General features: G+C 40.4%; 1 protein-coding gene across 2 annotated transcripts in view; it reads left to right on the top strand.

Moving 5' to 3' along the window:
- LOC136779774 (ankyrin repeat domain-containing protein 50-like) overlaps positions 1–13546 on the top strand; it is a 42980-nt gene that overhangs the window by 23729 nt on the left and 5705 nt on the right. For both annotated transcript variants that reach the window (XM_066737558.1, XM_066737556.1), the window contains exons 10-11: positions 12259–12627; positions 12738–13517. In XM_066737558.1, coding sequence (XP_066593655.1) covers positions 12495–12627; positions 12738–13517 — 913 coding nt within the window. In that variant the 5' untranslated portion in view covers positions 12259–12494. The remainder of the gene's footprint in view (positions 1–12258; positions 12628–12737; positions 13518–13546) is intronic.

Genomic DNA, 13546 nt, shown 5'->3' with positions numbered 1-13546 from the left:
TTTCACAATTTTTCACGCTGGACGAAAAGCGTTCGATGATCCGAGGGATCTACGGCACTCAGGGGCATAAATGAAATTATATTTCAGCAGAAACGTGGATCCCTAATGGGTTCCATTATTTTTGAGTGGACCGTCGCAATGAAAGCTACTCTCTCGAGCAGAAAACGAACGACGGATGCCTCTATTGTTTTTATTCGAATACCCGCTGGAATCAGCGTGGATCGACGCAAGTGGAGAACTCTATAAGAGTTTTAAAGAGAAAGATATATATATATATATATAGACAGAGCAGGGAAGAAGGGTTAATGATACAAAAGGAAGCTAATCCAAAAGAGAGGTGGGGAAAGCACATAAAAAACTGACTAGCATTAGCCCATACATTAATGTTCCTTTGAATAATCACGTTGTGTTTGTGTGTGTGTGTGTCTAGACAGGAGAGACCGGAATCGCACAACTTGGCAACGTCGCAGGGGACCTCGACCTATCAGCTTTCGTTAAAAAGAATCGCACAGCTAACGTGTTCGATAAAGCAGCGATTGAAATGGATAACAGTTTATTTAACGCCACGTCTCTCAGCCAAAAGAAGACAGTCACCTCTCGCATTCTTACATCAATGCTCCTTTGCCAGATTCTTAAAGTTGGCCGAATTGCAACGTAGGCAGCTCCTCTCATGGGTTCAACGAGCTGGTTAATCGAAACCTCTCCACCAATCCACTTTACCCCGTTTACCCCTCCCACCTCTATATCTTCCCAACTTCCTCCTTCCTCGCTCTTTACCACCACCATATCTTGCTTTTTATTAATCCCATAAAACCAAACTTTCCAACGATAAATCCTACGTCGTTGGTTCATTCACCAAGAGGGCTGTTTTGCCATTTTTTTCTTGGCCATTTCATTCATTAAAAAGATTCTTGGAGGGAATCGATAAAGCTCAAGCGCACACTGGCGTGACAGATGAGATAATAAAAGTACAACAACGCTTTTCCAGCTGCTGCTTGATGGATCATTGGCCAAAGCGTGAGATGCATTAAGCGATAGTGTCTACCAGCAAAGCACTGCTATACCATAGAACTTTATTAGGGGGAAACAAACGGCTTGAATTGTTTCGCTAGACTCTGATACGTCATTGAACAACTGCTTTTTTCCAGCAGGCTGGCTCTACCTGCACACTGATGGCAATCCTCCTCCCTAACAGTGCCGGATATTAAAACTCAGTGACAGAAAGCGTCTAGAGTAGCTTTAACGAGAACACATGGTAGTTTGGATATTTCTAAAATAGCCGGCTCTTCCGGCCTGCCCTCATAATACCATCTTGGCAAGCTAGAGGAACCGTTTGAAAACCCTATTAATCTCTCTTCCACCACAAGTGCCTTCCACCTGCTCTTCACAAACCTCCATACTTCAGTTAAGTTCGATTCTATCTTTCCAATTTCTTCCTATTCTTTTCTTCATTGTTTTCTTCCACTTCTCTGTGAAACTTTTTTTTACACTTTTTATTTAATTAGTTTTTCGCGGGCATTGAAATTAATTCTCTTAATTTTGTAGAGAAACATTGAATCACTGAAGGATCATATCTCATTCATCGAGTTTATCCAGTGCATTCGATTGAGAAAAACGTACGCGTTGTTTTCGTACCCAATTGTACGTTCCAGAGACGTGTCAGTGATGTTTGGTGTCTCACGTTGCACTACGTCGCTGTTTTACGACCCAGGAGCAAGTCTGCTTCGAGGATTGAAGCACCCTGTTTTTTTTGGCTCTTCCAGAGCCATTTTTACTCTTCTGGGAATCTCGCCATCCACGGTAATTCCAGAATCAACCGCTCGTCGCCGTTCTCCCGGACAATTTTCTGGATCTTCAAAAGGAACCCACTTGAATCGCAAAATGGAATTACTCGCCAATCGCAAATCATTCCGCCACGTGGATATCGATGACGAATGTTTCATTCCACAGAATGTATGGGGCATGTGGATGGATATATGTATTTTGCCAAGGAGTTATGTAAATTTCGTTAGTGAAACGCTCTCGCATTTTTCCCACCGGCACGTATGACAGTCCTATCGGTTGATTGAATTTCCGAGGAATCCGTGCTGCGTGCCATAAATGTCATCGTTCCGGGGGCCAATCGATTCCGCCCATTCACACGACTCGCTTCAGAAAATATAGCATTTTTCTCTCCACGTGGGGAAGATCCCCGTTTGGTTTTACCGTTCACTGATTGCACCTCTAAAATATTTCACGATCCCCTAATGAGTTTTTAGCTTCGATGAAAAGTTTTCGAGGGCCCTCTTTGGTCTCGCCGCAATTACGGAATAAGAGCTGGAATTTCCAGGAGTCTGTCGAGAGAAGGGTGGTAAGAAATGGAACAAACAGAGCAATTTCAGATACGCTACGGATAATGAAAATAGTGCGAGCGGTGGAAATAATTGCGAGGAGATTGAAGCAGAGTCTAGTTACATTTGGCAAAGTGGAAAATGCGCGGATCAGCAACGTCGCTTCATTCGGTCTGGCGACGCTCGCTGCGACCTTAATTAACTTTGGTCGATTTGGAAGTTACCAGCGTACTCGGGAAGCGCCTGCTGCTGCGAGTTGCTCGAAATGTGGGAAATTTTGTTTATCACGATTATTCTCAGCTGTGTAAAACCAAGTAGGGAAACAACTTTTGTATGTTCGTCAATTTATCCATCGCAACAATTGCTCTTTATTTCGATATCTTCTCAGCGGTGTTCTAAAGTTCGTTGGTCTCACCTACACGAATTTATTCGTAATTTATGTACATACAATAGAATTTTATCATTCAAATTAATAGGTATATATATTAGCTTATTTATTTGTATAATCAAGCAGGAAAACAACTTTTGTATGCCCCTTGATTTATCTAACCCAACGATCGCTCTTTATTTCAATATCTTCTCAACGTTGTTCCAAAGTTCATTAATCTTGTACGAATTTACACGTTATGTATATACATACAATAGTGTTTTATTATTTATACGTTCGTAGGTATTTTTATCAGTTTATTTATATCTCAAGCCAGAGTGCGAAGTTGGATATTGATGGAAATTTTCTTTTCGTTCAAGGTTTCATCAAAGAAGATGGATTTCAGTGACAATAATATTCTTAGTCAGCAGGCTTTTACGTCAATTTGTTTTCATCATGTGACAAGAAACAAAAGTGGGGGCCAGCTCACCACTCAGGATCAATACTACATATACAGTTAGTTGCAGGGCCTCCTGCCATATAGCCCTTGGAAAATTGGAACAAGCTTCGATTTCAATAGCATCCAATTTTTTTCCAGTTCGTTGAGGCCTTCCCCTCTTTTTTCCGTTTTCTTTTTCGATCACTCGATTACTATATCACGCGATAAACGTCCCAAATAAGGGTTAAAGGTTAAGACAATAGTCGCGATTGAAAATAATTAAACAAACACTGAAACTTTTATTACACCTCTCAATACGATTTTATTCTTGTACCACATACTATATATATATATATATATTAGAGATTTTTCTTAAAGCCTCATATCAACGATTTTTAACGTTTGAACGTAATCCGGACGAAAGTAGAACATCTCGACTTCACCAGGAGTCTCCTTGAATTTTTTGTCTCTCCCACTCAATCCTGCCGAAGACCCGCATGCATATGCATGCGTGCAGCGTCGAGACGACCCCTTGCCTCCCCCTCTCCCTTCCCTACATGCAAGCTCTCCCTTTTTATGAAAAGTGCACTGTCAACACTGCATTAATAATTCCGGAAGAAACTTTGCTCGCTCTTTCGTTCCTCGATTCATTCATTATTGACGCAATTTTTCCATTTGTTGCATAATAAATTGTTTTCTCGTGGGGAAATCCTGGTCGATGTTCGAGGCCACGTGGATTTTCTACACAATATCGTAGCTCGCTTCGACGAATAATATTATTGGCCGATTCTCACTGTTGATTTTGACCCCTGAGAGTCTCGTATGCCTCGACGACCACAAATTAGACGCTGGATGGAGAACGGAAGTGTCGCGAATTAGCAGATCCAATTGGCTGCTGAGGCTCGTCCATGCTTCTGTATTCTCCAGCGAGACCGAATCACGTGGATACGCCTGAATGCTTATAAATTAACACTGATCGAAAGCCCTCTCCTCTTGCTTTCAACCTACTCGATCCCAGATCCAATTTTTCAGCTCCTTTCTCGTGGTTTTTGCCAAATTTCACTCGCTCGTCAAATTTCTTCTACTCGTCCTTTTAAAAAAACTATTTCTCAGAGTAGTTTTCAGGGGAATTCTTGATTCACGTTGTAGCATATAGTATATATTGGAAATTTCTCGTAGTTTTTGCCAAATTTCACTCGCTTGTCGAAATTCTTCTATCCGTCCTTTCGAAAAACCACCATCCTTCGGTTGATCGATTCTCAGACTAGCTTTGCAGGAGAATTCTGAATTCACACTATAGTACAGTATATATAGGGACTTTGCAAGCGCTGGGTCAAAGTTCTCGTGGCTTGAAACTTACGAGTTTGAGTGCACTCTTCGTCATCCGCACGACCCGTTCCCAGACAACTTGAATTTTCTGCTGCATCCTGCTGCCACGATGCACGAAACTCTCAATCCAACCTCATTCGTTTCATTACACTACCAATTGACTCTCAAACATATAATATATACACCTAAATTTGTTGTTCTTTCTCTTTGTAGATCCTTCCATCGCTAGAGGAAAAGAGAACTTGGCAAATCATATCAATAATAGCTAGAAATCAGTGGATTATACTCATGGAGGATGAGATTTTTTGAGAGAAAACCGAATATTGGACCGTTCACAATTTCCAGTGGAATCCTTTCCTCGTGAAAATCAAGCTCAGTCGATTTTCATGGAGTATATATGATACTCGACTAATCCAATTAGCGATTCAGCAGGCGTAACGGGACAAACTGGCCAAAACTGAGGCCACCGTCTCGTGCAAACACGTTACGTGGCCAGGCTTTTCAAACTGGCACGAGCAGATTTATTCCTGAGCTAACTTGCATGATTAATAACAATAACTCTCTAGTATCTCTGGCAGAAAGATGAATATCGTCCAACAGCGATAAACTTAAAATTTTTATCTCTACCATCGTTGGTCTCACTTGGCCCCTATAAATTCTTAAAAGCAATATCAATTTTTCTATAATAGAATGAAAATTAAATTCATTCTCCTGCCACGACTGAATTATGGCATCGATTTTGGTTACCAAATTTTCTTCTTACGATTGTAACATTTTCGAGGAAAGAGACGCGAAAGGAAGGTTGGGGTTTGGAACGGTTACAGCTTAATTAGACGTAATTAAGAGAAGCTTGATAAAAATCTCAGTTTGCTCGAGAATCGGACGACATAAATTTGTTCGTAATCGCAGAGGCGCTCAGCGACTTGGTTGGCTGGCTTAACAACTTCCTGCACCTACTGCGAACGTCTTGCCTACGTTTCCAGCAGGATGTAAACACTCTTGTCTAGTCTCAACCTGGTTTCTCTTCGTCTCGTTCCGTCAAATCACAGGAAACCCACTTTTTTCCTTTCTCGATTCTCACGACCCAGTTTTACAGAAATTTGTCTTATTAATGTAAAAGATTCTCCCATCATTCTTAAGCTCAAGGAGACAAGTTTCGTTAAAACCATTGAAAAGGCGTGTTTACCTAATCTACGTATATAAGAAAGTGAAAGAAGGATTGGAAATTGCAATTTTTCTGTTAAAAATTCGCCATCTTTGGGAGTGTCTTTTTCTATAGGTTTCTCGCGAGTTACCTATATGCAATAATAAACGGGTCGTAGGGCATTGTTGGTAAATGGGTCGAGCGTTGGCTTGTGTCGATGCTATAATGAAACGCTCTCCATGTAGTACTCTTCCATCCCCCTCTCTTTCAGTTCACCCCTCACCACTCCAAAGATTCTGCCAACGCCCTCTCCAATCGGCACAGTTTCCAAGTCACTCGAACCCTTTCGTGCGCAGCTTGTACCGCTGCGTATTTACCACGATACATCATTTGACAAACTTTGTATATACGTAGCTGTGTACCTCTCGACTCTCCATTTTCGCAAAAACATTCTAGTATTCCATTAGGCACTTCCATATCACTTACCAATATTTATAAGCAAGTACAAGAGAGAAAAAAATAGTAATGGTTGACCGACAAAGGACAAAAGAGAGCACCAATGACGTTAAATTAATTAACGAGATGAAATCTTGAGAAAAAAACGTATTAATAATCCTGGGTAAATCGTGGTCTATTGAAATTCAGCGGTGGCATGGAGAAGAAACTTCATATTTGCATACGAGCTTTGGGGTAAGGTGGAGAACTAGTGTTGGAGCTAAATAACAAGGGTACGAGGGAAAGGGGAGAGAGTGATGCATATTGCAGCGTTTGTGGAGTCCTTGGAGGGGTTGAGAAAATGCTGGAAGAGTTACGAGACAGCTAGGCTTGAATTCTTGTCTCTCTGTCCCTCTCTCTCTCTCTCTAGTTTGCTAAAGTTTAAGAGGGACAGGAAGGAGGATGAATCGTATCAAAGAGAAAGAAGGATTTATGTATCTGCTAGCCTTCACATCCTCCCTCTCTTCATAGATAAATAGCTACACCAAGCCACACTGTGTTTCATTAGTCTCTCGTGCTCTGTTGGAACAACAATGCTGCAAGCAACGAAAAACCTCCATCGACTCCAAAATCAGCTCATTAAGATACCAAATGGATTCCAATGATGAAACTCGTCGTCTGATTTAATCTTCCATCCAACCTCGTTACGAGCCAAGCTAAAGTATATGAAAGAAAATTCTGCTATTTTCATACCTAAAAATTACACTGGGTTGATCATTTATAAGTGGAATTAAAATGTTTTTAAAATAACAACTAATTTACGCTTCGTAGATGGTATATTCGAAGGGTGAACTGGATGATAATATTTTCGAAAGAGGATTGAAACTAGTAGATGATATTCGAGCGAGAGGGAAGTAAACTCACGATGAGGGAGAAACTCGAATCGCGCAACTCACCAGATGAACAATGGCTTTCTGTTTGCAAGCTGCTCGCTTCGAGAAATTGCTCCAAGCGATTCAACCATGACTCGGTTTTATCTGTATTTGCGTATTCAAACTCACAACTTCCCCCTCTTTAAACTATTGGACTCGGTTGTCCTAATCATTTTCGTCGTTTGACCTACAATTTTCGTACTTCAATCAACTCTTTTTTTCAGTTTTAATCCTGGTTCTCTAAACTGTAGGAGGATCTTGAGACTGAATTTTAAATGCAGGAAAGGATAATCTTTGGTTTAAAATTAATTTATGATCGACCTTTAAAATGTGTGGTACGTCTATTAATTTTTAATTTATCACTTCAAAATCAAATAATTCTACCAATTGTGATCTCATTTGAATTCAATTCTCATTCAAACTTACTTTTTGTCTATTATATATATATATATATTAATTATATCTCTCGTTTACAGAGAAAATTATTTTACCATGGGCTTGTGCCATACTGAGGAGAATTTCCACTTTGTTGGTGCAAATTGCGAAAAGAATTTTGTCACTGTTGAAATTGGCCGGTGGGAGTTCCACGTGCCAGTTTCCATGGAAGGAGGAGGAGGTGCGAGCCACGAGACAAACTTGCATTATCCATGGCGAAGCGTTAATTTCACACGCGACAATGCCCTTTGGAAAACTAATCTAATCAGACTCGGAGCTAAAAGCCTTCTTGCCAGATGCATTATGGCAGTTCTCACGGCGGAAAGCCCCGGGAGATTGCCATTCTCATTATCACCTAATTATGCTCGTCCTTCGAAGCTTAATTAACCAAATTGAAGCAGAAAACGAAAACGAAGCTTCCAGTGAATCCAGAAAATCCTTCACAATTCTACTGCCATGTTTACACTACTGGAATAATTACTCGTGTAATTCTACAGTCATTTTTGCGGCAATGTAAACAGATGACTTGCATAGTAATGTAAATTAACAGTGAATTTTACTCTGATATTTCTCGTTCTTCTTTTTAACATTCCGCAAATGATTGTCGAAACTGTGGCGAATGTAAAATAAGCGTTATATGAATTAGGAGAGAGAAAGAGAGTTCGGAATTTTTTTGGGCGAGCATCTAGCAATTAGTCGGACCATCTAAGCGACTAATTGATTCTCCTCGACTGTGGTGGGGATATTAATCATTCCTCGCCTTCCCAACTTTGCACAATTTCCAACCGCCCGGGGACCCCGCCGATATTAACTTAAGGCAGACTTCCGTTTTACCCGCAAAATTACGCGCAATTTCAATAATTAATATTCATGCAGGAGAATCCCATGATCCAACGTTATAAATAATTTTCACCATTCAATTATTCGCCAACGGCAGTCCAGAGTTCCGTCAAATTCCCTCAGCGACTATGGCAAATTCGTCGGGCACGAATTTAATAATTCAAGTGGATTTTTTCGCAACGCTAGTGTGAAAACACCTAAGTACACTAAAAAAAAATCGAGTGTTTCAAATATAAATCCTCATTTGAATAATTTAAATTAAAAATATGTCTAGTATTAATGAATAACTTATTGAACCGAAGAAAATTTCCTACAATTATAACAAAATTTAAATTATTTAATTAAATTCAAGATATAAATCGAGTAATTATTTAATAAAATTGTTAATATTTTCAAAGAAAGATTCAATTTGAATTAAATGATTTTTTTCAGTGTACTTTACTTCTGAAAATTAAATTTCGTTGAACAAATAGGGAGACGAGAGCACGGTTGTTGGTATATATAATTGAATGTTGACGCCATATTTTTGAAAAGCTTCATTTTGGTCTAATAGAATTTAAACGAAGCCAGAATGAGCATGTAGGAAACGTCAATTTCCCCCTCCAATTTTTATACACGAGAGAACGCGTCACGCGTTATTAAACTATTAACCACTCTGCACATTCTCTTTCGCAGTGTATGTTGTGTGTCTGGGTAAGAGAATGTCCGCGATAATTAACCCCGGTCACCTTTGCGCACCAAGACGCTCCCCCCAATCAATTGTTTCATCCAATAAAACACCTTCCACATCCTCCTCAATTAATTTCCCTTCGCTAATTGATTCGATATTCGATTCCACGCACCGACCCAATCTCCACGTGATTTCACCACCCTCCGTTATCGAGCAATATTTTCCACAATTTTCCAATCATTTTTCACCATCGCACAATACTCTCTCTCTCTCTCTCTCTCTCTCTCTCTCACTCTCACTCTCACTCTCTCTTTAATATTTCAAAATTCTACATACAAACTTAAAATTGTTACTTCACGTGTTGTTGCTATAGCTTGGCAAATCTTGCAAGCTAATTTTATCTCTTTATCGATTTTTCTTACAATCTAATTTTATTCGATTCTCCCTCCAATTTTTTTATATCGCTCTATCAATCTCCTCGAAGTTGTATAGCTAAAAACTGATGATCACTATACATTTCTTGCAATTTCGGCTAACCTTGTTTCAAGGACGAGAGCTGGGAAGTAGAAATTATAGATTTTGAAGATGCAGGTTTTTTTTTTTAATTTAAATGGAGAGTCAAATAAAAGAGTAGGAATAATCGTGCCGAACATCGAGATATTCGTAAAGATTTTAGTTGAGAAAGAAACTAGATATTGATTTATCAAGGCCCGCGGATAAAATCATCTTAATGCGACGATTTACACGCGTGTGCGTATAACTCGCGCCTTGGCGGAAGTGCCAAGCCAGAATTTTGATGGGAGTGTGACTGGTGGAATTCGATACGCGCAGCGCGTAGATTATTGCGCATCGACGATGTAACTGGAACGATTGAATTATTCAACAGTCAATATAGATACTAGTGCCAAAATCTCGAAAGGAAATTCTATTCTGATCAAAAGCTCCATTATCTCCTCTCACTCTCTCTCTTTCTCTCTCTCTCTTATCTCGCGAGCCAAAAGATAAAATATTGACAAGAATTATAACGATTTCTCTCTTTAAAATTTATTTTTATATCAGTTATTTATGTAAAATTAAGCAATCGCCGAACGATCATCATCTGATCGATATAACGCCTGCCTTGATGATTCCACTAATGATTATAACGAGCGCGCTCCCAGACGCGTTACTAACGAACGCGCCTTTTAATTACTTCCATTCTGTCCCACGCACTATTGTAATTTGCGTCGCGAAAATTTCCGCTTTCTACACTCCTGTATAATGATGAAAGTTGTGCACGATCGACCCCTTCTCTCAACGATCCATTTTTCTTCTTCACTTTTCATCATTTATTTCGTCTCCAGACACGAGCAACCAAGTATTGGTCCCATTTTGCAATCTTCCATTTAAATGCTTTAAAAAGAAAGCATTAATGTTTCAAGATTAAACGTTCCAAGATATAATGTATTAATTAAGTTTTGTTGCTGCCAATTTAAGATCTATAGATGTTCCACTAACAAAGGCAACAAAAATTTGGTCTCGTAGTAATGAGTTTCATTTAAGTTTTCAGTACTTTTAATGATTAAAGTTGGTTATCAGTGCATAAGGAATAGAGGATTGGTTTCATATCATGCAAGATTCATTTTAAATACACGAAGAAAGCATTAAAGCTCAAAAATTAAAAATATCAACAAAAATTAATTCTAAAAATCTTATCGCCAATTTGTGATCTATAGATCTTTTATGAAATCAACAAAGGCAAAAAAATCTTTTCTCCCGTAGTAATGAGTTTTAATGAAGTTTCCAGTACTTTTAATGATTGGGGTTGGTTGTCGATGCGAAGGAGTTGAAGAGGGAAACGAGGGTTGGTTTCGTTGTTCCGCTCGACTGAAAATTCGCTGCTCGATAAAGCTAGCTTTTCTCAAGGAGACGGAGTGTCGTTAAGAAATTCACGTGTCTCCGTGGCTAACTCGCCGTTAAAAACCACTAATGGATCCTTGGGTTCGCCAGATGAATGAAATTCACGATTTTCCATCATTTCCATTGTTAAATCCAAGTTAAAATCCAAGCAGAACCCCGAAGTAGACAAAATTGTATAGTTTCGCGTAGTCCAAAATCACTCGTACAAGTACAGAAATTTGGATGAATCATCAAGAGCACGTTAGATATTTGTCTGAAATAAGTTTGTAATTCTAAATTCGAAATCGGAAGTTATCGTTCCTGAACGGGACTTAATTATGTAAAACCAATTATACGAATTATCGTTTAGGCAAGTACAACTGAAGATAGGAGATTTTTGGATGATTTTGGTAGGATAGTCGTTGAGGATAGAAAGCGAGGAGAAGATGAGTTGACTGGGTTAGGCTGAGTGATATTTTCTATGGAGGGCGTAATCAGCGCCGGAAGCCACTATCGAATCGGAAATCAGCATGGCACGTGCATCCGCAATGCGGCCTGTGAAGGCTTGGTTGGACTCTATTGGTCAATCCCTATACGTCGATTCTCGGTTGTGTCACGAGAAAACTTTAACGAGACTTTAAAAGGAATTTTTGCTCCGATTAAATTCGTGCCAGTAACGTTTTTGTGATGGACGTACTTTGTATGTGTTGGGAGACAAAATTGGGAAAGAGGGGAGATGAGAAATATTGCTGCTAATTAATATCACGGCCTTCGCCACGTGGTGACTCACTCGAGCAATGATAGTCTTGTATATATATATCGACGGCGGTATAGACACGTCTATACCTACTTTTATGTACTTGCCGTCGAGACACTAACGTGTCTCTTGATACATATATACATGTATGTATATTATATGCTTGGGACAAGTGGAATTTTCTTTCCTCGTTCTTCAACTGGATCTCAAAATCATCTTACACTATTCAAATGGTCGATGAAGAATTCTTTTGATCCCTTCTCGACTTGGAGATGACAAAGGCTCCCTTCTTTTTTATTCCAATATACCCATAAAACCTGTGAGAGATCCAAAGAGAAAAGGGAGACAAAGTTTTAATATCGATGCGATAAACTGTCGCTGCACTGGCGAGAATTTTTTCGCGAAATACGTGCCAAGTTATACGGCGGGCGCGCGTGACTTTGTAAACGCAAGAAGTCCCCTCCCCTCCCCTTCCAGCTAGGAAGAAACTTTCAACTTTTATTAAAAGCCTCCTGAGCAAATCTGGCTCCAAGAATAAAATCAGAATTCTCTGGATAAAACTCAATATTTTTATATCGCAGGATTTAATTAACATAATTATAGACGAGTATAAAATAGTTGTGTAACTGTTTCATGAGAATCTAAGATTCTTATCGAAAATGGGAGTTTTTCGAGAAAATAAAACGAGAATTAAATTTGCAGGATAGAATGCTGCGGAACGAATCAGAGCAGTCGACGACGAGGCGATGAGAGATCTGAATGGAGACCGAGGAAGCCGCAGAGCCCCCCGGGGCCCTGAGCGACGTGCCCTCATCAACGGATACCTTCCAGTCGACCAGAGAATATAAGAGCCGTTGCGGGACGAAGCGCTAATTGAGAAAATATCCTTCTTGTACATCCTGATTAAAGCCCTGGCTGAGACCGCGACTCTTCCCAAGATGGCTGCTCCGGTCATCGAGAAGAAGCGCTTCTTCTGTCGCGAATGGGCCTTCATGAAGCTCTCGCACTGCCTCGAGCAGCGGCCAGCGTCCAAAACCTGTGGAGCCCTCATTGTCGGGGGACCTGGCAGTGGTAACTGTTTCTTAATTTTTTATTGATTTTTTGAGTCATCAAACACCTTTGTTAAATTACACAAAATATTCTTTTGCTAAACATTATTCATATAAGAATTTTTTCGACAGGGAAAACGGCGCTTTGCGCGGAATTAGCTTGGCCGTCGAACGGGGCGAGCGCCAGGCACCAAAGGTCATTGAACCGTAGACTCCTGGCACGACACTTTTGTCAGGCTCGCAGCGAAGCTTCTCTGTCCCCTGCGCAGTTCGTTCGCTCTCTGGTGGCGCAGCTCCTGCAGGCTACTACGGATGGCATGGTTCACAGGTCAACGCCGACGTCACCTGCATCGGTGGTCGCTGCCTCGACTCCCAGTAGCACGTCCTCTTCGAGAGAAGCCGTAGCCGAGGCTTACGCAGAGAAACTCAGGACCGATCCTGAAATCCAAGCTGCCTTGCAACCGGATATTCTCGATAGGGACCCTGATGACGCTTTAAAGAAAGCTCTGCTCTTTCCACTTTTGGAAGTTGAACCACCAAAAAATTGCCTCTTCCTTCTGGTAGACTCCATCGATGAGGGACAGCTCTTGAACCCTCCACAAACTGGTACCAGAGACTCCAGGAAGGAATGCGATAATGTCAGTCGTACCATCGCGGAATTACTGGCCAATCATCACCATCTCTTCCCACAATGGCTGCTGCTCGTCTGCACCGCCAGACGACAGAGCAAAACCATTTCAAGAATGTTTACAGGATTTCGAAAGATTTCCTTGGACGACCTTAGAAAGTCCCAAGTAGTCAGGGACGTTCAGCAATATATTCTTGCCAGACTGGATCAAGAGGACGCCTTGAGACAACACATCTCCAGGGACACTGCTGAAATGCTCAATCAGCTTCATATTAAAAGCAACGGTTCGTTTTAGGAAAACCATTCAGATACA

Source organism: Prorops nasuta, unplaced genomic scaffold, assembly GCF_024137725.1.
Source record: "Prorops nasuta isolate Cenicafe-Biocafe unplaced genomic scaffold, Cenicafe_Pnas_1.2 PNAS00017, whole genome shotgun sequence".
Classification (NCBI taxonomy): Eukaryota; Metazoa; Arthropoda; class Insecta; order Hymenoptera; family Bethylidae; genus Prorops; species Prorops nasuta.
Note: the sequence above shows the minus strand (reverse complement) of the source record. Positions and strands in the feature narration are given on the sequence as shown.